The sequence below is a fragment of the Callospermophilus lateralis genome, chromosome 10, assembly GCF_048772815.1.
Source record: "Callospermophilus lateralis isolate mCalLat2 chromosome 10, mCalLat2.hap1, whole genome shotgun sequence".
In the NCBI taxonomy this organism is placed as follows: domain Eukaryota; kingdom Metazoa; phylum Chordata; class Mammalia; order Rodentia; family Sciuridae; genus Callospermophilus; species Callospermophilus lateralis.
Window position 1 is genome coordinate 114,206,840 of NC_135314.1, and position 26,406 is coordinate 114,233,245.

The window sequence follows — 26,406 nt, forward strand, 5'->3', positions numbered from 1 at the left end:
TCTGGGGTTCTGGGTCATTTAAGGCTAAAGGTTTCTACACTCCCACAGAGAACAGGATCTAAAAATATACAAAGAAGTTTGTCTTCTCAGTTCCAACACTTACAATGTTTAAGACTTTAACCTGCTAGCCCCTCTGAGAATAGGGAATCCTCCTCACCATACTTTGATAAATGTAAATAATTAGCTGGAGGAAATAATGGAGACTTCTCTAACAATCATTTCAAATTCTAGAAGTTACAGATTTTTGAACACTGGTTGGAAGAGTATCCACTTCTACCAGCAAAGCAGGACAACAAATGCACTTCAGATTTTTTTAAAAAAATCTATTTGGCAAATTATAATTTTTCAATATTTTTATTATCCAGGACATACACTTTTGCAATAACCATGGGCAGTTACCAGCAGTCTTTTTTCTTTAGCTTTCAAATTTACAAATGATCAAACACCAAAAGACTATTTTCAGACCAGCACTTTCTTTCATTTGTACATTCAGGCCACAAAATCTTACCACAGATAGAAGTATGAAATTGTTTAAGTAATGTCAGTCCCTCCTTTCTTCCCAAACAGGCTCAAAGTTAAAAAATGAGATACAAGACTTCCTTGGTAATGAGGAAACGATTGCGGCTTTACCGAAATAACCTGAAAGAGTCAGGTAAGTTAAAACCCCCTTTTAAATATTGATTCACTGAAATTTGGGGGTTTGTTTTTTGGGGGTTTTTTATGTGCAAAAAAATTTTTTGTTGTTGTTTAGTTATGCCGAGTCTCAGTTGTGAATTTAGGTGAGTCTCTTGAGTTCAAATGAAACTTAGAATAACACCTTGGTGTTCAATGCATTTGCACACAAATCAATGACACAACATCCTATCAGCAGCTGGCTAATCCTCCTCAATGCCTACTCATCTGGATGTTCTAGAATTAATATTTGACGACTCTCTCATTGAAACAACCACCCCTGACCTTCTGCAATTCCACTGTCACATTATTCTATGACATATTCATCTTGAATTCATTTCCGGACGATTTGATTGGAATGAGGTTTGACACGTATTGGCTTCCATGAAAGAAGCAGACTTTGATCTTGGTGATGGGGTTTACATGATATGCATCATCCTTACCAGGGACACCAGCCTTCTGCAATGTGGTAACCACTCGGTTCCCACAATGTGGTGTCTGAACAGGGAGTGACTGACAGCCACTCTGTCAGGAATACCTTCATTGTGAAGAATTTAATTTAATATTCCATTTAGAATGAGCCTGTGATTTAGGGTTGGGTGTTTTCCTTTCCAGGCATATAGTTCCTTTTATTTCACTATACCACTAGCTAACAGTTACCTCCAAAGATATTCTCTTGTTGGTAGGCAAAGCAACCTTCTTAACAAAAGTAAAATAAATGATTCAGAGAACGGCTCTCTTATATTATTTTGGGAAGATTTGATGGGCAGAATTCTCAAGAGACAGATGTGGTTATTATGTAAATTCCATTGTTTTGATTCCTTAATACTGTTTTGGAAGATTGTTTGGTAATGTTTCCTAATCTTTTGTCAAAAGACATTTTGCAGAAGCCTTGCTTGAAAATTAAATTTTGTCCAAGTATGTTTTCTTTCAATCTTAGTGTCATTAGTGATGATTAAAGCTCAAATTTCCCCAGTAGAAGAGAAGAATTTCTTTCCTTTCCAAAATCCTGATAGATCTCATCTCCTTTGCACAATTCATGCTTGAACATACAGGCAGCCTTCTTAAGTTATCTCTTTTCACAAGACTGGAGACACCTCCCACTGTGGGAATCCTGAAGTCTGTGTGTGAATGGCTTCTAAAGAGATATATTCCACATTTGGAGTGGTAACCTGGTCAGAAACAGGGAAAAAGAGCTGAACAAGTGGCTGCAGTTTCAGAAGCAGAACATACAGATGACAGAAGCTGTACTTGGCCAGGTTCTGTGCAGTGTAGCCCTCAACTACTGAGATTATGCTCTGGGCAAAGTCTGCAACAGGTAATTATCAGTTAGCATTGCTTAAAAAATCAAAATGGAAAAATAGCTCAGCTATCGATTTATAATCTCCTCCATCTCTTTTTCCTTTCCAAGGGAGAGAGGTCAGACATTTTTGAGCCAGTAATATGAGGAGCTCTGCCAGATGGTAGAGCCACCAAATGGCCTATTTCTAGAAAGTAGGACTAGAAAATCACTTGTTTATGACACTACATTGGCCTGACTGTGGTGAGCAAAGCATTTAGGGCATGATTCTGAGCACCAGTTTACATGCAACTTTTGCAGACTGAGGGTTGTTTGAAGTCTGGTGGTGGAATCTACTCCAACTGAAACCTTTCAGTACTTCTTTTTTGACATCTTTGAAAGACCTTCAGGCTACAGGATATTTGTTTACTCTCCAAGTCAAGCAGGAAAATGGACCTAATGGTGCTGTAACACTGGGAGAGGCTGGGAATAGAATTCTCCAGCCAAGCATTTGTGTTGGGGTAAAGTGAATTGAGATAAACTTCTGAATAAGAGAGCCTGAAAACCAGTGAGGGGACACCACTCCTCAGCCTGACTAATTGGCAGTATCTGGAACCTGTGCCCTTGCTTTCTCCAAGTTCAGAGTAATTCCTCTGAAGACTGAAACATGCCTCCAAGACATTGGTGTTCTATCACCATTTGTGGTTAGCTTGATACTGTTTGGGCACTTATTTTAAAGAAGCACCTTGACGACTCTTATGCAATTGCCCAATGTTCATTGCCTGCAAATATTTTGGGGGGTACAAAAGAGTTTTATTCTCCCTATCACTGTTTCTGGGGAAAATGTCCTCATAAGAGAATGTCTGGTCCCATTGCTGTGTTTAGCCAACCAAGCTTTGGACCATATGGCTCCAAGAAACTTGCAAAGATCAGGCAGTCTCAGTGACCTGCAGGTCCATTGACCCCTGGCAACTCAAGAAGCATCTACCCAGGATGTGGCCAGATGTTTTCTGTGCTTCAAGAGAAGGTTGCATCTGGGAAGGAGCTCCATGGGGCCAGGTTACTGTCAGTGGTTTTGGCTGAATCAGATGTGTCTGCCCTTTTGCTGCTGGCACAAAAAGTCATACACATGTTCAAAGCTTTTCAAGGGCAAAGTTAATAAGAGAAAGTATGCAGTATACTGACAGTCTCTCTCTCTATAAAACTTCTGCTTTCTTCCCTTGGAGTTCACAGAGTCAGTGCATAGAATTCAGGAGGTACATGAACTTGGATAGATAAAAACATGCATCTTTTGCAACCTGCAAATGGAAAGTGAGCATTTTCTTCTATGATAAGTAAGGACAGTAAAAACAGGACTGTTAAAACTTTACAAGACTCATCAGACTTTTAAAGTGGTCCCCAGCCTAAAACAGCTGCTTATCAACAGCTATTCTGTCAGTAATGTTATCAAAGCTTCTAATGGGAATAAGGTCATAGTATGTATATAAGGGATCATTTTGGAGCAAGTCAGAGTGTTGTCTTTTTCTTTTTCCTCTCCACAATCCAACCCACAGCCTTGCACATTCTAGGCAAGCACTCCACCAATGAGCCTTATCCTCAGCCTTAAATCAGGGTCTTTGATCAAAGCTAAAGTGGATGATGAGTTTGACAAACATCTGGAACAGTTAGTTATAGGTCATCAAGGTTATAGTGGAAGTAAAAATATTTTAATTGCTGGAGTTTTGCAAAATGTCCCTGCACTTAAGCTTGAAAACCACAGAGGCTGACAGCTTCATCTTGAGATATGGATAGTGGAAACAGCTGGTGAAGAAGACCCAAGGAGAAACACATTGTTTTTCTTTTGCCTTTTTTTTTAATATTTTATTTTTTGGTTGTTCATTTTTGCCCTTCCTGGGTTCAGCCCAGACTCACATGGAGAACTGCCTCCTTCTGCTCTGTGGTGAGATTTGAAACTACTCACTGACACTTGGGAACAACTTTCTAGAGACCAGGCCTAACCAATCATGGTGTAAGGGACCACAAATCAAGGGACAGAGAAGAGCACCTCTGGCTGAAGAGTAAACCATGGAAAGTGAAAGCCAGGAAAGAAGACAAATCCTGAGAGTCTAATGTCAAATATGTGAGGAAGACCTTGATTTAGAGATCAGGAGGGGTCTGCCAGTCAACTGCTGGCCTCTCTCTTAAAAAAAAAAAAAAAAAAAAAAAAAAGTTTTTAATTTGAAAAAGAATCTATTGGCAGAATTGCTCAAGCCCTTCCAGCTGGAGGAGCAGAAAGATCCAGACTAGTCAAAGCAGAGAAATTGTTGTGGAAGTTAATCCCTCGATAAAGTTCAAGAGGGGAAGGATGTGTTAAATGAAGAAAGTCTGAAAGAATGTGTCAACCTTTATAAATGTTAATTATTTTTTTCCTAAATGATGTAAAAGAAACCCTTATTTACTGATCAGGAAATGTTTAAGAATACTCCTGCGTTCTCCGGATGGATTGGGCAGTTCGATCAACTCTAAGTTAGGAGGTTTCTTGTGATTTACCCAGATTTCACTTGCCTCTGCTAATGGGGCACAAGATATTTTATCCAATCTTTAAGACTTCTCTTTTAAAAATCCAAGCCTTTCTGTGTTTGGGGGCGGGGGTGCTTTTTACAGCGGTCAGGGAGGTCCAGGCATTTTGACTGGTATTTTCGACCACAGCGAGCAGGCAGAGCTAGGGGCCAGCAGTTCTTTAAATCTCCGGACGAAGCAGCTGACCCTAGCTGGCCGGCGCAGACAAAGGACACTCCCTCCTGTTTATGACACACTCGACTGGCCCAGAACTGAAGTTTTCTTCAACCGACCGACCGTCCCCCACTCCACTATGGTGGTGTTTCGGCGTCCAGGCTCTAGAGGGCCTGGGAGCCTGGACTGAGCGAAACTTGGCGTCCACTTTTTACAGAACCCTGAGGTCAGCAAAAAGCGAGATAGGCTAGGCCTGCGGGCAACAAGTGGCGAGAGCTGAAAGTGGAATGATCCCCAAAACCCTTCCCCAGAATCTCCTTTTGATGTCTGGGTACCTAGCTCAGGACCCCAGATTGGCCCGGGCAGCCCCTAGGGCGAGGACCTCTTCCTCCTAGTTGCTGGCCCCTCGCCTTTGTGCCTTTGTTTCTTTGGCCAGTCCTCCAGCAGGTCGACGTGATTCGGGATGGAAAGGGACCTCTCAGGAGACCCTGAGATGGGTTCGAGGCCAGCCTCTCCCAAGCCACTACCGCCTCAGGCCCAATCCTGGCTCTAGTTAGGACCGGATTCTGAGGTTTGAGAGTCCGGTAGTGGGGAAGTCACAGGGGGGAGGTGCCAATAAGGCTAAATGGGGAGAGAGAAGAGACGAAAGAGACTTGGAGGGGAGAAAAGATACCATCAGGAAGACAAAGGATAGTAGGGGGTCCAAGGGAAAATGGGGAAGAGTAGAGAAAGGTGAGAGCGGAGAAAAAGCAAGAAAGTAAACTGAGCTGGAAGGCCGCCTGCCTGAGAGTTTCTCTGTTCCCGGCAGCCTGGTCTGCAGCCTCCTCCCCTCCCAGGATCTTGACCCCCTCCTCCGTTCAGCTCCTAGGACAAACTGCCCAAGGTGACCAACATCCCCGAGCACCGGTGCTGCCCATCAACTCCAACTGGGTTGGGTATCCTCATCTGCCCAGATATTACACATAGCACAATTACAATCTCCCCAAAGTGGTGGAGAAAGGGGACATAACCCAGCCCCGCTCACTTCCAGGAACCCTGAGACAAACTGATTCCCCCAGCCTGCAGCTTTCTGGAGGGGAGAGGAGGAGGGGGGGTAAGGGGGAGAGAAAAGAATCTATGCCTGGGTCAGAGCGCATGAGCAGTAGAAGCGTGAAATGCTATTGGGGTGGGGGTGGGGTGAGGGAAAGCGGGTGTATTGGTGTATGTGTGTGTGTGTGTGTGTGCATAGTGTGTGTGTGTGTGTGTGTGTGTGTGTGTGAGAGAGAGAGAGAGAGAGAGAGAGAGAGAGAGAGAGAGAGAGAGAGAGAAACCCTGAACGGCTGGACCTGTCATCGCTGACGTCGGGCAGGGCGGTGGGCCAATGGGCGACCTAGGCGATTGTTCCTCTCAGTGGGCCCCGGCCACGGCCCTGAATCTCTATTCATTTCCTCAAGCGCCCTGCTGTTGCCTCTGTAGTGTACGGGATTTCACGTAGACATTAAAGGCGGGGGTGGGGGGGGGAGCTAAAACCCCAAACCCAAAACTTAAAGGGGGAAAAACCCACTTTGTACAAGTTTTTTAAATCTTTGCGTGTGTGTGTGTGTGTGGGGGGGTATCCTTACCCCTCCTCTCTGTCAGGTGACGGTGGCATTAGTGACTGGCACAGGAAGCTCTAGGGAGGACGGGCCGGGATGCTGCAGGCCGCCCTCTCCCAAACAAGCAGGGCACTGAAATTAATATATATGACTGGGGCACTTCAGAACCACCACCACCTCCAACATCACCACCTCCAACACCACCACTTCTTATCACCTCCACTCAGGGGCAGGGAGCGGAGTCCCGGAGCGCCCCAGGGTTCTGGCCTCCAAAGTGCGCTTGAGGCTTAGGTCGGATCCCCTTCGGGCAGGGGCCAGGTTCCCCCAGCAACCCACAGACTCATCCTTGCTGCCCCTTCCACCTACCCTACCGCTACCATCCCTCACGAGGTCAAGGCGCGGCAGGGGACTCTCCGGAACAGCAGCCTGGCCTGACCGTGGTGAAGGCGTATGGCCTTGCTCTGTCTACCGGGTTCACTGGGAGAGCAGACTGGCTCCTGATCCCAGCTGACCGCAGAAGCCGCGGTGCGGCTGGGCTGGGCCTGCCCCCCGGGGCCCAGGGAAGTTCGCTGCCCACGCCACTGGTTCTCACGCGCGCTATTTGTCTCGACAACAGGTAGCAGCTCCGGACACCATGGCCCCCAGTTCGCCGCCGCTTCCAGCCCCTCGGTATTCCCAGGCCTTCACGAGCAGCCTCACCAGGCCTCTCACAGCCGTCCTTTGAACGGACTCCTGCGTCTGGGGCTCCCCGGAGACATGTACGCACGGCCTGAGCCCTTCGCGCCAGGGTCGGCGGCCCGCAGCGACGCCCTGGCAGCTGCCGCGGCCCTGCATGGCTACGGCGGCATGAACCTGACAGTGAACCTCGCCGCGTCCCACGGCCCTGGCGCCTTCTTCCGCTACATGCGCCAGCCCATCAAACAGGAGCTCATCTGCAAGTGGCTGGCGGCCGATGGCCATGTGCCCCCACGCCTCTGCTCCAAAACTTTCAGCACTATGCACGAGCTCGTCACGCACGTCACCGTGGAGCATGTCGGCGGCCCGGAGCAGGCCAACCACATTTGCTTCTGGGAGGAGTGTCCGCGACAGGGCAAGCCCTTCAAAGCCAAATACAAACTTGTAAATCACATCCGCGTGCACACGGGCGAGAAGCCCTTCCCCTGTCCTTTCCCGGGGTGTGGGAAGGTCTTTGCTAGATCAGAAAATCTCAAAATACACAAACGAACTCACACAGGTCAGTATTCGGCGCTGTCTCGTGCGGACCCTCTGGGGAAGCAGGCCCTCGGGTCTGGATTTCCTCAAGTTCCAACTGAGGGGAGGAGGGAGGTATTTTGGTATTGTTTCCATGAGCCAAATCCATAAAATATTAATTATGCGCTTCTATTCTTAGAATCACAGAAGTTTCCGGAGGCTGTGTGTAGGGAGAACAGTGCAGGATTTCTGCTCTGGGGGACAAGGGTGAACGTGCCTCCGACACTGTATGGGCAAATGTATGCTTATGGAGTTCCATTTATTTATTTATTCGCTATGCTGGGGATCTAACCCAGAGTCTCACGCATGCTAGGCAAGTACTCTATCTCCGAGCTACACCCCCAGACCCTGGAGATTGATTTTTAAGTCATTTCAAAAACAGCTCAGCTCCTCAAAGTCTTAAAAACAGGGGAACAATTGCCTAATTTTTCTTCATCTCTTTAGCATGGAGGGACAGAACTCTTCTTCCTGTCAGCCTCACAACCTGCCTGCCACTTGGACTGAGGGGTCATCAGATCCTTAGCACTTTCTTTAGGATTTGGGAGTCTCATAGGCTAACTTTTACCCTTTTTGGTGAGTCTTGCTGGCCCGACAGCAGAAAGGTTTTGCTAACCCTCTTATCTTAGCAGAGACCCAACGGGACTCATCCGACTTAAATGTCATTTACCGAGCTGTTAAGCGAAATAGGGACATGTGTCAACCACATCTGTTAGTTCTAGTTAACAGAAAGAAAAGGAGCCTCGCGCATGAGCTTGCAAAGTTGAACTCTTCTGGCCAGAAGCATCTAATTAATACAATTGCAAGAAGAAAGTTTTCACACTTCCAGAATAGCATGTGAAGTTACATTAATTAGTTTAGCAGCCATTGTTTGCACGCTTCTTACTCCTCCCCCTCCCTCGAAGTTTAAGAAGTCGACATCTCCCCTCCCCCATTTTGGGGGCGGGTGAAGGGGGCGGGTGGGGGGGACCAGAAGATGAAATAAGTTCCGGCTTGGTGCTCCACTTTTACTACCCTGCGCCTTTCCTTACTCCTTTGCTTGCTTCAAAACCAACCATTGTTACAGCCAAAGAACCCCCTTAGGTTGGAAGTGCCGAAAGAAGCTTGCTAATCTTGTTCTAAACTCTTGCCTTCTCCATGAAGGTCTAGACCTAGGACACTGACATGTTCGGAGGAAAGACCAAAGTCCACTTTGAATATTGTATTTTATTTTCGGAGTATAACTGGAGGCTTATTGTTTTCTCGAGCTCTTTCTGGGGTCCCCCACCCTCTCGCAAGTATCTGCCCCCTCTTTCGTTATATCCCCCAGGGTAGGGGGGGGATGGGTAAGATCCTGACCCCGACCTGCAGGCCTGCTACTCCAGGAGCCGGCAGCTGGCACCTGGAAGGTAGACGCGCAGTTCTAAGCTGGAGAAGAAACTCATCTTTAATGACAGGGGTTTTTAAACAAACAAACTTTTACTGCTCTTTGCCGGCCCACTGTTTGAAGTCTGTGAAGCAGAAAATGGTTAAATTCTTAGCGCAATCGACCTACAGCAGAGAAGCAAGTTCCGTGCGCCAGGGCTGGCTCTCAGGTTTGCATCTATTCAGGACAGAATTCTGTGCGTTCTTTTCGCTCGCAGTCCTGATTCATTACCGCTTGAGTTAAAAAAAAAAAAAAAAAATCGACAGTCTCTCCTGCTCCAGCGTTCCCTCAAACCCCTCCTAAGTAATGAAAAGAGAAGAGAGACAGAGAGAGGAGAGAGAAAATGTTTCTCAAATGGCAATAGACCTCACTACAAATTATTCATGAAGACAGTTCTCGATGCAACAGGAAAATAATTGCCTTTTCAAATATTAATGGCGTTTCATTTCCTCGAGTCGCGGAAGCGGCGAACAGGAGCAGATTTCTCAGGAGTTGAGATTCTCTCGGATCTGAATCCCAGGCCCGGCTTTGGAGGCGACTGCCCGCGCCGAAAGGTTTCACTTTGTGGTGGTCACAGCGATCCTGGAACAATGGTGCCTCGGCGAACGAGGCGCGGGGCCAGCCACCGTGCTCTGCCGGGACCCCACTTCCAGGAGCCCCTCCCGGAACCTTTCAGCTGGGGGGGGGGGGTCCCCCACCTTCCCCAGCGGCGGATAGAGAATCAGGGCTGGGGATCCGAGGCAGAGAAGCAGAGACTGCGCTGGGGCGGAGTCACCAGGAAAAGCAGACCCAGCCACAAGTGCGAGAAAATGGCGCTGGCCCGGCCGCCCCTACGCTTCCGAACTTTGTCCTGCGAACCTGGCTCGGGGCAGGGAAGGAGGCCTTTTCCAACTGCAGAGCCCCTGGGAGAAGATTGGGCCTTTCACCGCGCAGTCCCGGGCTCAAGCCTCTCCGGGCGGGCTCAGCGCCGGGACCAGGGGGAGGGGAAGGGCGACAGCAGACTGTCGGCGGGGGGCGGGATGGATGTCAAGTAAGGGGACCAGGGCGCCTCCTGCAGCTCGGGAGAGCGCTGGGGCGCGGCTTCACCTGGCCTCCCTGGGGCCTGCGAACTTCCAGGCTGTACGAATCACCTCAGTACACTGCTTTCCCCCCCACCCCCCTGCTCCTCGTCTGGGTTGAAATCAGTTTGTCTTATCAGTTTGTTCAAGGAACAGCTCACAAGACTGGATTAAGTGTGTGGCGGGAATTATTTTTTCTGGGGCGAAGGGAAATCAGCCTCAAATTCTGTTCCTCCACTATTTTATCAGAATTTTGTTCTTTTTTGCAGGCTCTGAATTACATGTTTCTTTTTATGTGCGATTTTAGAAAGAGAAAAGAAAAAAGGTTTTTTTTTTTTTTTTTTTTTGAATTTGCAGACGCTGGCAGGAATCCGTGGGGAGAAAATAGGCGCAAATAGAGAGTATCTTTCGTCCACTTTTTTATAAAACGTTGACAGTGTCCCAGGAAATAGCAGAGGGCAGCACCTTCCAGAGGGCCTGATATATAGCACTACTCCTGCAGGGGGTGAACCCAACGACTGGGCGGTGTCCGAGTCCCGGGTTCACAAGCCGCTGCCTGAGCAGATGCTTGTGTGCAAACCTCTGGCTCAGCGGGAGCCTCATCAGTGCTAGGAATAGAGGCTTTGTTTGTTCAAACCTGGCAAAAAGCACCTATCTTTCCTGGAAGCGACCCGAGAAGCAAACACACAGCCAACAGTACTTCTCCCGCACATCTCTTGCTCTGCAGCTCGACGCTAGGTAGCGATTCCCTCGACCCAGAGCTCTCCGCTACATCCATTTGTTTAAAGCCCTAGACACCTCCTTCTCCGCCCCCATTTCCGCAGCATTTGCAGCTCGGGCAGGAACTTGGGCTTCCGGGTTCTCAGGGTTCTTTCCTCCCCCTCACGCCCGCGAATTCAGGCTGTAGTGAGCTCCGGGATTTGGGGCTTGGTCCCGCCAATGTTTCACCCTATCTTGATCTCGCGCCTTTCCTGGGCTCTGCAGGGCATCGCAGCCATGATCCGAGCGGGCCTATCCAGGCCAGGCCACCGCTTGGCCTCCGAACCGGACTTGGCCTGATCGCAGCAGTTGCGTTCACCTTCCCCCCCGCCCCCCCGCCCAAGCTGCGGTGCTTTCGGACAAGGTTGGGAGAGAGACCTCAGGTCACGAATTGGCTGGGTGGCTCCTCCCGCGCCGGCCCCTTGGCTCAGACCTCCCGAAGCCCAACAGCGGGCGGGGTGGTCCAAGGAGGCCAGGAGACCTTACACAGTTTGGACTGAGAAGACGAACTGCACACTGCAGGGTCTCCGAGAGATTGCTGGAGGTGCATAATAAAATATAGCCGATGAACCTATCTGGAGGAATCGGATGGTTTAGCAAGATTTGAAGAATGCTGCTAAACGCCTGCCCTCAGGGGGTAAAAAAAAAAAAAGGGATGGGGGAGGAGGCTTCAGTTCCCGCAAAAGTCGCCTTTGAGGTGCATCATTGCTCCGAATACCTTACCCCGAAGCAAGGACCTATATTATACACACGTATCCTCTTAAATCATTTCATCGCTTTTGGCGTTTTCACAAAAGCTACTTTTGGGACGGGAAGGGGTATGTGAGGGGTAGACCGCTGGGCGGGAATGGTGGTGGCAGAGACGTTTGGCTAGAACTGCAATTTTAAATAGAGCAGATGTGAGCTCTTCAGTCAACTGTATGTATTCTCAGGGTAAAGGTGCCTCTGGCTCCTAATGGATAAAATTTGGAGGAAAACAACCCGAGTGGATCAGATTTTCGAGAATGAAACTCGACTAAGATGGAGTCATTGTCGCTCCTCCTCTTTACCCTCCCCCTAGGTCCAGAGGGAAGAGGGGGAGGGGTGGAGGCGTGAGGGAGGGGTCGCCAGGAAGCCGGGGCGCGCTCTCTGCGTGGAGAGGGGTGCCCAACCTGAGTGTGGAGGAGAAGGATTTAAAAATAATAATAATGTTTTTTTAATTGATAAAATGAAAGAGGAATGGAGGGATGGCAATTGTGAGCCTAGGATGGCAATTGTGAGCATAGTGCCCACGCGCACTAATGTTTCTGCCTTGCCTCCGCCAGGAGAGAAGCCTTTCAGGTGTGAGTTCGAGGGCTGCGAGCGGCGCTTCGCCAACAGCAGCGACCGAAAGAAGCATTCGCACGTGCATACGAGTGACAAGCCATACACGTGCAAGGTGCGCGGCTGCGACAAGTGCTACACGCACCCCAGCTCTCTTCGTAAGCACATGAAGGTGCATGGTCGCTCGCCGCCGCCGAGTTCTGGTTACGACTCTGCTACACCATCTGCCCTCGTATCGCCCTCGTCAGACTGCAGCCACGAACCCCCAGTGGCCTCCTCAGCGGCGGTGGCAGTGCGCGGCACAGACCTGAGCGAATGGTACGTGTGTCAGGGCGCGGGCCCCGCCGCGGCTGCTCCTGCCGCGACCCCCAGCCCCAAGGCACTTCCTGGCCCTGCTGCTGCCGCTGCCGCCGCCACCTCCGGTATCAGGTCTGCCTCTGTGGTTGCTGCTTCAGCGTACACCCCCCACTTGGAGTCTAGGCCGGGGTACTGAGGCTTGAAGACAGAGAGAAAGGAAGGAAGGGAGGGAGGGGAAGGAAGTGAAGGAAGAAAAAGGAAGCAAGCCGGCGGGCCGGCTACCACTAAAACTTTCCAGAGGTCACTGAGTATTGATAATTGAGTATGTCAACATACTCATTTATCAATACTCACAGAGTATGTTGATTATGCATTATTTTAAAACAAAAATTGGTCCCCATATTTATTCTACAGTTATCCCCTACACCCCACCACCCCCTCATGAGTGCATGAATCCAATGTTAAGGATAAAGGAAGAGAGGCATATGGAACAACAACAAAAATAAATCAGAATTTATTTGCAATTCTGGCAACTGCAGGTGGCAAAAGTAAGGCCACCAAAGTCCCCACGAGGTTCATAGAACGGGAAAAATTTTCGTTGAGGCCTGAACTGCCCCCTCCCCCACTCCCTTTCCTGCTCCCAGTCGGAGCCTCCTTTTCCTGTCCCCTCCCCTCTCTCATCACTCCCAACCTCAGGAGATCAGATTCTGGAAAGTGGCCTACAGAATTCCACAGCCATTTTCTTGTCTCCCATTTCTTTTTTCTTTAGCTCCCCTCACACCCCCCCCCCCAATTTCCCCTTCCTTAGTTTTCCTTTAAAATAATGCCCAAATTCCAATTTTTCTCACAGCATCCATACAGGAGATAACGGGGTGCTTAGCCCCTTTCTCTGGAAGTCATATATCTCCACCCCCATGGACTGGCCTAGGCATTCAAATATGTAGGTCTGCCTGCCTGTATGATCAGGGATTCTATATACATTGTATACTTGGGGTAGGGAGTCCAAAACTACAGGAAATACAAACAAAAGAGCTGCCAGAGAGGTTTCAGGATTCAACCTTAGGAGGCCTCGGGTCCTCTAACCCACCCCCTATCCCTGTCCAGGCGCTGGCCTTTCAATCTTGTAGGTGCTTGGGCTGGGAGTGTGGAGCTGGCTGATGACGTCACTGAATCCAGGCCTCCACAGCCAACAGGGCTTGACCTAGGCAAGGTGTCTGGGTGAATGGCGTCAATTCTGTCACAGTCTTTCTCAAAAATCACCTAATGTTGTCTTATTTTTAAAGGGTTGGGTGGGAGAGAAACTACAAAAATAAATACTGTAAAGGAACAATATCAGTGGGTCTAGATTGAATGTGTATTTGATATGCTTAGTGTGAAGTCCCTAGAAGAAAGAACCAGATGTTGGGGGCGGGGGAGAGGGAAGGCCTTTGGAATTGTTGCCAAAGGGGTTAACAAAAAACAAAAAACAAAAAAAAAAAAAAAAAACAGAAAAGGGGTCTGTTTCCCAGTCTTCCACCCTCTGCAGGGAGAATGGGGGCTGCCCCACAATCCTAGCTGAGATATGAAGAAGAAAAAATATGAAAGGAAGAAGAAAAAAGAGAGGAGGTTTGAAGGACCCATGGCAATTCTTTAAGAATTTGGAAACAAGTGTATGGGATGGGGGGGGGGGGCCGCTAAATTCTTCCCTGGGGGAACCTTCAGCAGTTCAAATTTAAAAGCTGAACCCTGATGTAAGTCAGTTCTGTAGGTCTTGACTAGCATGAGTGAGGCCCTGGGTTCGAACCCCAGCCCTGAAACGAACAAACAACAACAAAATTTCCACAAACAACAACAACAAAACCCAAAAGCTGGAACAAATTCTGCCTCTGCCACTCTGAGGGATATTGTATTCGCTCCTCTTGAGAATATATTAGACAATTCTCACGCCTGCCCTGCAACCCCCACAACTTCCACCAAATAAAATCCTATCTGAAAGGGACCGTTCTGATCGCCCCTAATAAAAACTGAAATCTTCCAAATACGTCTTTGGTGAATCTGTTGTTGAGGAAGGGAGACTGCAATCCCTTCCTAGCCCCCACTACAATAGGGTCCAGAGGCCGTCAGGCCAGAGCTGCAATCGAAAGGAAACTGGTTCCCATCAGGGCACACTAGCCCCACCGCCAAGGTGTGGAGGGCATCTGCCAAACTTGCTTCTCCTGGAGATGTTTAAAGAGTGTCCCTCTTCAAATAGGAATCGCTTCTTTCCCTTCTGTTTCTAAGCACCGCATTTCGTCTTCACCCCAATCCAAAATAACGAAATAAAATAAAAGTGTTTGGTCGATCACTAATCGCCTTTAATTTTTCATTCGCTTGTTACAGATGTCCACCGCGTTGCTCGCAAGGTAATCTCGGCCTGCGCAGCTGAGCGCCCGCATCTCGTGCCTGCGACATCAAAGGGCCCGCACACAAAGCAGTGTTTCTTCGCCACGGTGCATCTTCATGGTAAGTTAGGATTTCTATGGCAATGGGCAAGTCGCACTGAAATCCTGAAAGGCCGAGCCTGGAGCCCGTCCAGGCTTTTCATTAAGGACATAATATTTACGTCTAACAGGCCTTTTTTCTTGTGTATACAAGTATATATTTTTGTTTGACGCGGACTAAATCATTTTCATTTAATTTCCGGTAAACAAAACCCACGCGAATGGGCACTTGTTCCCGATCATAATAAAAATGGATAATAATGTGAGGGAAGAAAAGGGCCGCTTGAATCGCCGCTCAGCCCTCTTTGTTTCTGCTTTCTGCGGTGATCAGAGGGCGCATTTGGGTTTGATGGCGAGTTTCTAAAGGCGAGGAAATGGTTTGTAAGAGGGGAAAGAAAAGGAGAAAGGTCTAATCAAGCTCGGGTTGTTCAAAGAGTCGGGTTTTGGGGTTGAAAGTGTGAGTTTGACGGTGCATCAGCATGCCGTGTTAGGCTCGCCATGGAAATGCGCGCGGGGAGCGGCCGCTTCAAAGGCGGCACACTTCACTGCAGACACTCTATTAAGATACATTTGCGCTGACCTTTGCTTTCACGCCATTTAATACTGTCACTGTGCTCTCCAGTATATACTTCCTCCCTAGGACCTGCCTCGCCTGAGTTTAGGGGTTCACCCTGCACCCTGATGTAGGGGGCTTTGGCACCCGGACGCTTTCAGGAAAGGGAGGAGCCGGACTCCGTGCATCTTGACTGCGCCCCAAAGAGGCTCCAGGGTCAGGAGTAAATGACTTTAGGGCAACCTCAGAAGCTTAACAAATGAGCATCCCTAGCTCAGTTTTGTGCGAAGCGCCTCTCTGGATCTTTAGCAGGATGTGGGTTTGAATTTGATGAAGGATTGGGGGGAAGGGAGCCACCCTGGGGAAGTCTGGGGAAATCACACTGTTCCACAGGGACATTTCTACTCTGGCTCCTGGTACTGGTCTCTGACCCTCCATCCCAAAAGACTCTTACAACCCCTAAACTTTTTTCTGCCCAGGGACTGGGGTGTGTGGTATCCTTAGGCCTGGGCTGGCCTTGGGTACGAACTCAAAAGCCCAAGGCCAAGGGGATAGGGAAGATGGCAGGAAAGTTAGAAGTCCATGTTCCCTTAATTGTCTTGTTGTTTATTTTATCCAAGTACCCCAGTGAATAGAGGAAAATAAACACGGTGGAAAAAAATCAAACAGTGGAGTCTTCTTTAGTGCCAGTCCTTGTGGTTGAATAAAAAGGATGGTCCGCTTTCTATTGAGCTGAGAAATCTTTGAAGTGGGAGTTATTATCTGAGACATTCCTGCTTGTCGTCCTAACAACGCTGATGAAACGTAAAAGGTTCTTTGTCAGCGATTTGTTCTCCTCTCTGTCAAACTCCCTCTACCCCGTTAGTTTCAAACCGTTTCTAAAGAGATAAAATCAAACTTCTTTTAAAAAATATCCACACACTACACCAATAGATAACTTTAGGGATAAGTCTTGCTAAGAGAAAGACAAAAGGACTGCCTAGCCCTCAGGGTCAGGGCCTGGTGAAGTGTGCAGATGTTGGGGGACCCTTTGCTCCAGCTCTGGAACATGGGAAAAAGAATGCAGAGAGGGTGCAGGCAAAGGGTACATACCCAAAGTCCATACTTGTATGTCTGATGCTCTTGGCTCTGGCCTGCACTTTATCAGCCCAGGATGGGTTACCTGGAGGAGCTTTCTTTGGAGACCCCTCAGGCTTTACATTTTCTTGCCTGAGATTCTTGGAACCTGAGGCTGCAGTCCAGGATTTTTTTTTTTTTTTGTATTTCCTCCTTCAAAGGCAACTCTTGCTAAAAATAGACCCATTGTGTGTTTCCTCTCCCTAGTAGCAATCAGCAAGCCCTTTATGCCATTAACTAAAAGGACAGTGGCTGAAGGGAGAAAGACATTCTAATAATTTCCTATTTTCTTCAGAATCTTGGTAATTGGAGTTCCGAAGGTTTGGTCTACGTGGTAGTGACCAAAAAGTGCATGCTAATGCTCATTCTCCCCTCCCCCTCCCAAATGTGCAGTTCTTCACTTTATATTGTGCCCAGGAAAGAAACTTTTACCCTTGTTCAGGTTCCCCAACCTCCTGTTGTGGTTTTAAAGGTGGTTTAAATCAACAAGGATGTGCCCATCCCCCCACCCTGTGTGTGCTGACTAAATGATTTGTAAAGAAGTTTCCCCAAGCTGTAACCCATGCTGTTATTATAGTTGCTGCAAAATGTTGTCTCTTATATTGATTTTATTTGTTTACTGGAGGTCTCCATATGTTTGTTTATATCGCTAATTTATGGGAAAATGTAATGATTGCAATGAATGTGAATTATACAGACAGGCAAACATTTTATAATCATAATTCACACATACAGGAAAGCCTGAGTGAAACTCTAGACTATTTGGTACCTTCTCTACCCACACTTTGTGATTTATCATCTGTCCCCTTAGCATCAGTTAAATTATGAACTAATTTGAAAGAAAAAAAAGAAGTTGTTATGTATTTGACTGAAAGTGATTGTTGAATGAACTTTGATTGTTGAATCAAAGTTGAGGCTCATAATCTTTTTGGAATCATGTAAATGTAAATGAAATAAAACCTGCGATTCTTTTCCCCTCTGAAGTCCTTTGTGTACATAGAGCTCCATTTTGCTATTTTATTTGGAAATAAATGATGTGTTGTTTTCCTTTGTCTTTTGAATCTGGATGTCCTGTTATTGCTTCATCATCATAGGAGATTTGGGGTCCTACCGCAGCCCACAGTTCTCTCCCCTTCTTTCTTTATGGTTTCACAGAAACATATTTGGGACCTCACCTAGGCAGCCCAATGGAGGGCCCACCAAAATGGCCATCCTGGGAAACACAGCTCTTGCCTCAATTTCACCCCAATGGCATCAACTGATTTACAGAAGGGAAAAGGGTGACTGACCTGTGTCTGCCTGGAAAGGCTTTCTTCCCATGGTTCTGGGGGCCAGGGGTGAACACTCTCACAAACCACCTTTGAATTTGGAAACTCTGGTGGCTGACAGGAATCAAACCAAGGAAAGAACAAGAAAGGTCCAGTTGACCCCAAGTCCTGCCAGAACTCTGGCATAGTACCTCAGAGAGCCCTGCAGGAGTCTTTCTAGCTGAATCGTGCTCAGTGGGCAAGTAGGGGAGGCACCATCCTACCTTCAGACATCTGCGAAGGTCCTAGCCTTGACACTGAGAGGCTACAGCCCATATGACTCTTCCTTGGATCCTAGTTGATACCTTTGTTGGGTTTCAGCATCTGATGCATATGCACAGTTTATCTGGCCTGCCACTCGGAATGCATTTCAAATGTTTCAGAATCACTAGAGTCCTCTTCTCTGTCTCCACTAAAGTCACTGCGTCACCAGATTACCAGCGCCCTTCTTCCCCTCCACCACCTGGCGCAGACTGGTGACTTCCAGCTAAAGCCCTGGCACCTTTTCGATTGCTGAGAAGTTGGTTTCCGTGGGTCTGGCTGGGAAGTGTCGTGGAGGAGAGGACGGTGGCTCTTGTGGTGGAATTGCTAGGTCTCCTTAGAGAACCAGTTCACGGTTCAAGGGCAGCAGCCCTGGGCAGAGCGCTGGGGAAAGGGATCCCAGAGCGCAGAGGCGGGAGGGAGACCCGCAGGGTGAGTAGGGAGGCCACCAGGGGAAACCAAGACTTTCCATGTGGGCGAGGGCCCTGGGCGTGGGCACTACACCAGGTTCCCCACCTGTCCCAATTGCAGAACCCCATCACCACCACCTGCAGCTCAGCGACTGCTTGGAGGAGCCCCTCTCTTGCTTTGGTCTTCTCAACCCGGTCTGTCTCAACTTTGGGACAGAGCACACATTAAATCATTGTGGTGCAGGAAAGTGGCGATTAGGAAAGAGGTCGACACCCCCAGTCAGGGCCCTTCCTGGCTCAGTGCTCCCTGCTCGGTGTGGCTGTTCCTGCTCACAGCTGCTCCTCCTGGGGCCTCTAGAGGAGATCCCAACTCCCCGTCAGGCCCAAGAAAGCCCTGTTCAGCGAAGAACCTGGGAGTCGCGACCTGAACCATTGGAGAGAATGCAGAGAAAAGGGAGCATTGGAGGACCAGCTGCCCTTGCACCCCACGTTGGGGTTTTGGAGAAGCAAAGCCTGCCTTTGAAACTTCCTAGTCCAAGTTAGAACGGAGGAACCCGGGGGCTAGAAAGAGAGGAAAGAGGAAGTGCTGGGACACTTTGATTCCTAGCCACCCCGAGAGAATGCTTTACTTTCAGGTGCTGCTGCTGCTGCTGCTGCTGCTGTTATTATTATTATTTTAGCAGTTTGGGATGGTGTGAACTTTGATTCTCCTAGTGTCCATAGCAAACCTCATCCTAGAATCATTTCACTTGTCCTTTGGGAAAGTTACCCATGCCTACTCTACAGCAGTAATTTGGTGCACTATTAGCCTGCTAATGACCCTCCCTTCCCTACCCTCACTCCTCTATTCCAACTCCACATTAAAGCACCTGATAAAAACTGTGACTTTGGTGGAAAAACTTTGGATAGAAAGAGACTGTCTGTCTCACTTGTCCACCTACTAACTTTGTGCCCTTCCTTGTGATTCAGCTCCCTGTTTGTATAATGGAAGGAAATGAACCGCCTCCGTGGTTTTTTTTTTTTTTTTTTTTTTTTTTTTTTTTTAATGCTGTATTATCTTCAGCGACCTTGTGATATAAGACAACCTTGAAACCTTTAGGTTTACTGGCTGCTAGTTGTTATTCCTATGACTTGAAATTCCAACTTTCAGACATGCCCCATAGTGCCTCAGTAAACAAGATGGCTTTCTCTAGTTCCTCCTAGAAAGTTAGGCATCCATCTAGGAAGGGGCCCCAAGTTCCCCAGCAGTGTGCGCCTCCCTCAGGCAGCCCGGAGAATAGTTAAGGGTCCAGGTACTTTATTGACTGTTTTGGTTTTTTTTTTCTAAGAATTCCAGAGCCCTGTGCAGCCAGAAACTGAGGCAGAGATGCAATTTATTTTTTAAAGGCCAAAGAAAAATTTGAGAGAACTGAGTTTATTTCAGTACAGAATAATGCTGAAGAAACTGATAGCCTTAATGTTACCCTTATGACTTGTTAAGACTCTGGCATTGTACTAAACTCCAGGGCCCAGCCAGCAGTGATGGTGATTTATTTTTATCATAAGTCTCTGCGGTTTATTGTGAGTCCCATGTGGGGCTTCTTAAGACTCAAGTGTGGAGGCCGGTAAACGTGAGAGGGAAGTAGAGTGACAGGGCAGTGGGCATAAAAGTCACCAAAAAAGTACTTTCCTCCTAGGAATTCACCAGGAACTCTTTCACAATCATGATTTTTTTTTTCTTACTTAATCCTTATTTCAGGGAAAACAAATAACCTCTTGGTCACCAAGTGACTGAATATTCTACAATGACATTCTGCTGTTTCCAGCTTTCTATCTGGGAATCAGGACTGTGCTGCCTTTTCACCCAAATATCTCCCATGAAGAAGAGAAACAGAACTTTTCTAGGAAGGTCATCATGAGCTCAGACTCCAAAGTCCTTCAGAAAAAAAAAAAATGACGATGAAAGAAATTCAACTCAGTAGACAATGGGGGAGGGGGGCTGGAGTTTCCTCTGAATCTTCAAGTTGCTTTACAAACATCAAAGGAGCTTTGTGAAAAGAGAAAGGGAAAAAAATTCCTTAGGATACAGGTTAATCTAATGTAAATGTGGCCTAGCAGATTGACTTTGAAATTGGTCCCACATTTTTTTTTTTCTCCTGTAGAGCCAGTGTAGATAACATGAATCAAAATCTGGATTGAGGATATTGATCAATTCAAAACAAGGTGAGCAGGGCTGTGCACAGGGTTCTGAACCTCAAAATAAATGGACAGCCCTGGGAAATGTGTGCAGAAGGAATAAACCAAAATTAGGCAAATGCATGATGCTATGCCATGCTATTGCAGGTAATGGCAAAAAGAAAGAAAAATATCCACCACCAACATCATCAGATGATTAATTTAGAATATCAGAAGGATGATCCAGTTTTCTCTTGTGTTGTGACTGACTGGCTGGCACACAAGATCATATTAGCCAGATGAGGACAGGGTATTCTTTGCCAGAATTAAGGAGAAGTGTAAATAGATCAAGGTCCTTTCTTTTTGCCATAGCAAGGTCTTATTCAGGGTTTAATGGAGGCCTCTAGCATTTGCATTCAACAATGTATTACATTTTTTTAAGTTGATGATAGGCTTTTATTTTTTCTTTCTTTCTGTCTTTAATTTATTTATATGTGGTACTGAGAATCAAATCCAGTGCCTCACACATGCCAGTCAAGTGCTCTATCACCGAGTCACAACCCAGACCCTGTATTACAGTTTTTAAAGAATATTCTGAGCATCTTGCTAAAAAGCATTTTGCTGGAAATGTGTACATTTCTAAGTCAAGAAAGATATGTCTGCCTTTCCAAAGATTCGCTTATTTATTTCTTCTGAGAGAATTGAAGAGTTGTCTGATGCATATAAGCAATTCCTATTCAGCCACTTCACCTGAGAAAAATATAAATGTTCCAAACATACCCCAAAAAAAAGAAAAAAAAAAAAACCCTCCCCATTTTTACTGCTGCTGCACTTACTGAGTAAGGAATCTGTAGTGAAATGTTTTCCATTGTCCAAAGGGGGGAAAAAAAAAAAAAGAAAAGAAAAAGAAAGAAAAAGAAACTTGCCAATTTTCTTTAAAAGGAAAGAAGCAATAACAACACCAAAAAACTGTTGTAGAAAAACAGCCTTCTTTAAGTGTGAAATATCATTTCATTGTAAAAAGTGAAAAAAGGAGTGGTAATCCAACTTCCGGAAACTGTTCTGAATTATTTCACCAGACCCTTTTAAAAGGGGATTAGCAGGGCTTTGGGAGCAAAATCCTTCTGTTTTATTCAATCTCTGATTTTATGTTATAATTACTGCCTGTAAAGGCTCTGGAATTAGTATGCAGGCACCGTCAAGACACGATGCAGGTGCTATTCTAATGGTTCAGCTTTTTAATTAAGAAAAGAGGTAAGAAAATCGAATCATAAAAACACTTTTGTGAGAGCTGAGAACATTGCAGCCACTGCATGAATAAAGCCTTTATACCTTCCCCTGACAGGTCAGCTACTGAGGCGCTGACTTACGACCTTTTCAGGGCCAGACAATAGTTAACAGCTTTCTCACCTTGTCCCCACAGAACCTTTTCTTCAGGGACAGATCTTATGGAAATTGCCTTAAGTAGCTTGACTTCCACAAAAGATATTGCTGCTAGAATGCATATACATCCAGACTGAAATGCCCGCTGGTAGTAGCCTACTACAGACCTCTTGTTCTCTGCATCCCTTCTCATGGGTGGGGGAGGGGTACATGTGGGAGGCATAGAAGGGACGGGGGATGGAGTCTGCCCTGAAATAGCCACACAGGGGCACACAGTACCAAGGCCAAGGTGGACTCCTCCCCATTCCCTGGGAAGACAGAACCGGAAAAGGGGGGCGGGGGAATTAAAGCATGAGCTGCAGGTAGTGCTGGGGAGTTTCTGAAATAGTCTTCCCTTGCAGGAAAGAAATTTGGCCAGCCTTCTTGGAGGCTGCCCCACCCACCCAGAACACTTGGGTGTACTTTAGCGCTTTTTAAGTTCCTTCAGCTTCCTGGTTACCCCCACATGACCTTCACCTGTTACCAAAATCGTTATCACCAAGGGCACTTCAAGACAAACTCTCCTACCCGAGTGAAGCTGGAGCTCCCCCAGTATTGACCTGATGGCCAATGGACCCGGAGCCCCCCTATCCTATCCCAGGCTATGCCAAGGCCCTGTCCAGATGTGGACTCTCCCCAACTCCGTCTTTCTCTGGCCTCAAGGACACTTCCACATATCACCTTTTCTTGTGGGCCCCCGTCAAGGGGATGTGATTGGGGACCTGGTCCACGGCCAGCAGCCCAGGACGTGCCCTTCATGAGGAGGCCGGGCACGCCTGGGCCGGACTGAGAACAATGCTAGTATTAGGATATCAGCCGCCCTCGCAATGATCACGCGTTCAACGATTTTGTTTTCACGGCTGAGGGGGCTTTTTTCCAATGTAAATCAAGCGCTTTAGTTATTAAGGCCGAACACTAATCTCCAACAACCTTGACATAATGTGGCCGGGCGCGCCGGCCCAATTCGCACCTGCAGTCTGAATAGGGCTCCTTGTCAATGGGGGACACGCTTGTTGCCCCGGCTTGCAAAGGAGGGGAGTGAATAAGTCAAGCTTTGTGAATGCCCATGCGCGCTCTCCCTCTCGCCTTTGATCACAGAAAATGTCTTCTAATTTGTCCCTTTTTCATTGTAACAACGTTTTCAAGGCCCTTTCTATTTTTCCAAACCACATTTTTATAAAGAACATAAATCGCCCCCCGAAAACAAAAGGGGCGCGCCCCGGCCAACTGGCGCTATCACGCTTCAGCGTTTCGCCGCTCCGCAAAGGTTGTTGCTTCTTGAAGCTGCCCTCTCATCAGACACTGGTGGAAGGAAGGCCCGGGGCCGTCCCGAGCTCCAGATCAGGGCTTCTTGGAGGAGGGTGATGACAGAAGCTGTGGGAGGGGACTATAAAAGGGCCTCCTTTGCGGGGGAGGAAGGGGATCCGGTGTGGGGTAGGCAGTAATAAGACAGATGGGGCGAAGGTCCAAACGCTAGGGATCCAGAGGGGGATGTGTCCCTCAGGGATGAGATGCAAAGTCGCTGGGCTCTCATAAACTCAGCGGATGGTTCTCAGACTTCGTGTAAGTGGAAATGAGTGATTCACATTTCTTCCACTAGGCAGACGTGGGGTGCTCACTCCACTCTGACCAAGGTGTTTTGAAGACACTCTTCTCCCTGGTTCAGGTCACTTCTTCAATCACTTGCCATCTTGAGTCCTTCACAGAGCAGGAGGAGTTGGGGACAATCTAGAAAGACTTCCTTACTTCAGATAACTCCCAGATTTTTCTTTGGAAGTTAGAGGGCATTTTAGGAACAACCTCGCTATAAAAATTCTATAGGAAATCAAAACAGCACTGTCATTTTATCCTGAGCCATGATTGGAATTCACTCTAAGTCTCTATCCCTGAACCCACAAGCATTAATGATGTTGATGTCTCATTTGGGTGGGATATTAATGATCAGATTGCAAATCAAGGAGCAACTTCATTTCTCCTCCTCCCTTACCCCACTCCCAACACTAACTCAGTTTGGATTTCCAAATACTTTGTGGAACCCCCTGCCAGGACACTTTCCTCTTAAACTTTTAAATTTCCCTTCATCTTCCAGAAGATCCAATATTTTTTCTTGGATAGAGGGAGGCCTGTAATTCTTTTTTCTTCTGATTTTTAGTTATTACTTTAGCACAAGCTCTGGGTATGAAAACTAACATAACCCACTAATACAGTTTAAAATACTTTGATGTCTTGCCAAGAAACACACTTCCTTCAAGAGAGAAGTCAACATTTGTTTTTCACATTAAGTGGCGTTTAGTTGCCAGTGGAAAAAAAATAATTCTAAGGACCACTTTTTAATTCGATGGATAGCAACCGCAGGGGTCTAAAAGAAAATAACGACGATAGCTATAGACACAAATAACTAAATTACCAAAACGTTAGTATATCTCCCGGCTTCATTAATATGTAACAGACTCCCCAGTTAATCTCCAAAAGCTAGTGTTCCCCCTGTAAAATAGCACTCTGGGACGAATTGTACATGAGATCAATCACTGCTAATGCAGGAAGGTTTACTGCAAGAAAGGGGGGGGGAAGCTATTTACACCTTCAAATAGAAGCTTTTCAGATTTAAGAGTAAGAGCCATACATCACCAAGAATAAATGATTATGAATTGGTAAACGCGCCCTCCAGCCATTAGCTATGCGACGCTATTTATCATTTCTTGGGTGGTGATGTTGGTAGAGTTCTTTTTTTTTTTCCCCCTTCCTTTTCTTTGCCTGCTTTTAAAATCATCTGTTTGGAAAGAAAAGCCTGACAAGCAGAGGAAAAGAAGAAGTAGAGGAAGAAGGGGGGGGGGGGAGACTGCGAGAAAGTTTGTTTTTGCATATACTATAAGTCATCAAAAGATGGTTATGTAGATATAAATGGGGTTGTGTACAGAGAGCTTAGTAGGAAACAATGCAGCCCTTTCATTGTTTCATTTGTTATTAGGAGATTGTTTGCCCATCGGAGTTGACAAATCAGCAGGTATCATCCCCCCGCCCCCCTCTCCTTACTGAACCCTCCTCTCTCATTACATTTCATCTTTCTGGTAGCCCACGAATGCAGGTAGTTCAATTCTAGTGAAATTCAATTTTGAATCTACTAACCCTTCCTCATCTCCCTTCTTCTTCTCCTTCCATGAAGAAGGAAATTTTCTTCTTATACGCACGGGGCGCTGCGTGTCTGCGAGGGCTCGGGTGCGTTTGGCAGCGCGCCTGTTCCTAGTGCTTGGCCCAGCCGCAGTTGTCCAGGGAAACTGCGCTCCCGCCAAGGCACGAGGTCAGGGACTCCTGGGGACCCTGCTTGCTGTTTGCAACACAAAAGCATATGCAGCCCCTAAACATTCCAAGAAAGACAAAGGCTGGAGCTGAAGACGTCTTAACCCTGGTTAAAACTAACCCCCCCACACTCCCACACCCTCCTTTGCCTGATGGAGCCCTGGAGGCTGTGGGGCAAACAAGAAGGCTAGTGACAGGAGCTTTCAAACTTAGGCTCCTGTCTAGCTTGGGTTAGGGATTGATGATGAGGCAATCCTTGTGGTAAAGTGAGAATAGGCAGGGTGGAAGAGCTGAAAGGTGAGGAATGGGGATCCAAAAACTGAGCTTCCTGTCTACCACCAGGAATGCTGACTGCGTAGTTTCTGGGCGAAGAGGATTGATTCTACCTTCTCCTGATAAGAGAATCAGCACCTGCAGGGTTCTGTCATCAAGTCTAGCAGGAGGTGAGGTAGAACAGAAATCTCTGGGCAGGGACTTCTGGAGTTCAGGTGGGTAGACCCCAGGACTGTGGGCAAGAATTCTAAGGGTCTGAGCTGTTAGACACCAGAACTCACCTTCCCCACTGTTCTACAGAAAATGTTGGCCACCTGGACCAGGCAGTGGTCTGTCTTTAAGGGTGGTCCACTTTGGGTAACTGGATGGGACTCTATGGTGATGTTTTCAAGACCCCAACGTATCTGCATCCAGCTGGGGGTGTTGGGTACTGGGACTGGGATGAATGTGAAGTTTTTGGGGTCAGTAGCTGTGGCTACTACTAAACTCACCTGAAGGAGAAGACTCTAGCACAACTATTACATGCTCCAGGTGATACCTACATTTAGAATCTGAGTGTGTCTGGGGCCTGCTTTCTTAGGTGGAAGAGGGAAACTGGACTGTAAGTCTGTTATAGCAGGTAAGTTTCCCTAGGGGACAATTCAGGGCAATTTACAAACTATTTCAGGTTTGTAGAATGAACCCAGGGCATCCCCCAACCTCATAGGCAGAAATAGGGCCCAAGCTAGGACTACAATATGATTGATTTTTAAAGTTTATGTGTTTAAGAAAAACATCACATTTGTCAATACAGAAGGAAAGAAGACTCTTCCTTCACACACACACACACACACACACACACACCCTCA

At 47.3% G+C, this 26,406-nt stretch overlaps 1 protein-coding gene across 1 annotated transcript; it reads left to right on the forward strand.

Moving 5' to 3' along the window:
• Positions 1-567: 567 nt before the first annotated feature.
• Zic4 (Zic family zinc finger 4) lies at positions 568-14,744 on the forward strand. Its single transcript, XM_076868247.1, has 4 exons — positions 568-652; positions 6,854-7,471; positions 12,012-12,327; positions 14,665-14,744. Coding segments are annotated over exons 1-4 (1,005 nt in total). The 5' UTR covers positions 568-582; the 3' UTR covers positions 14,666-14,744.
• The last annotated feature ends 11,662 nt before the right edge of the window (positions 14,745-26,406 follow it).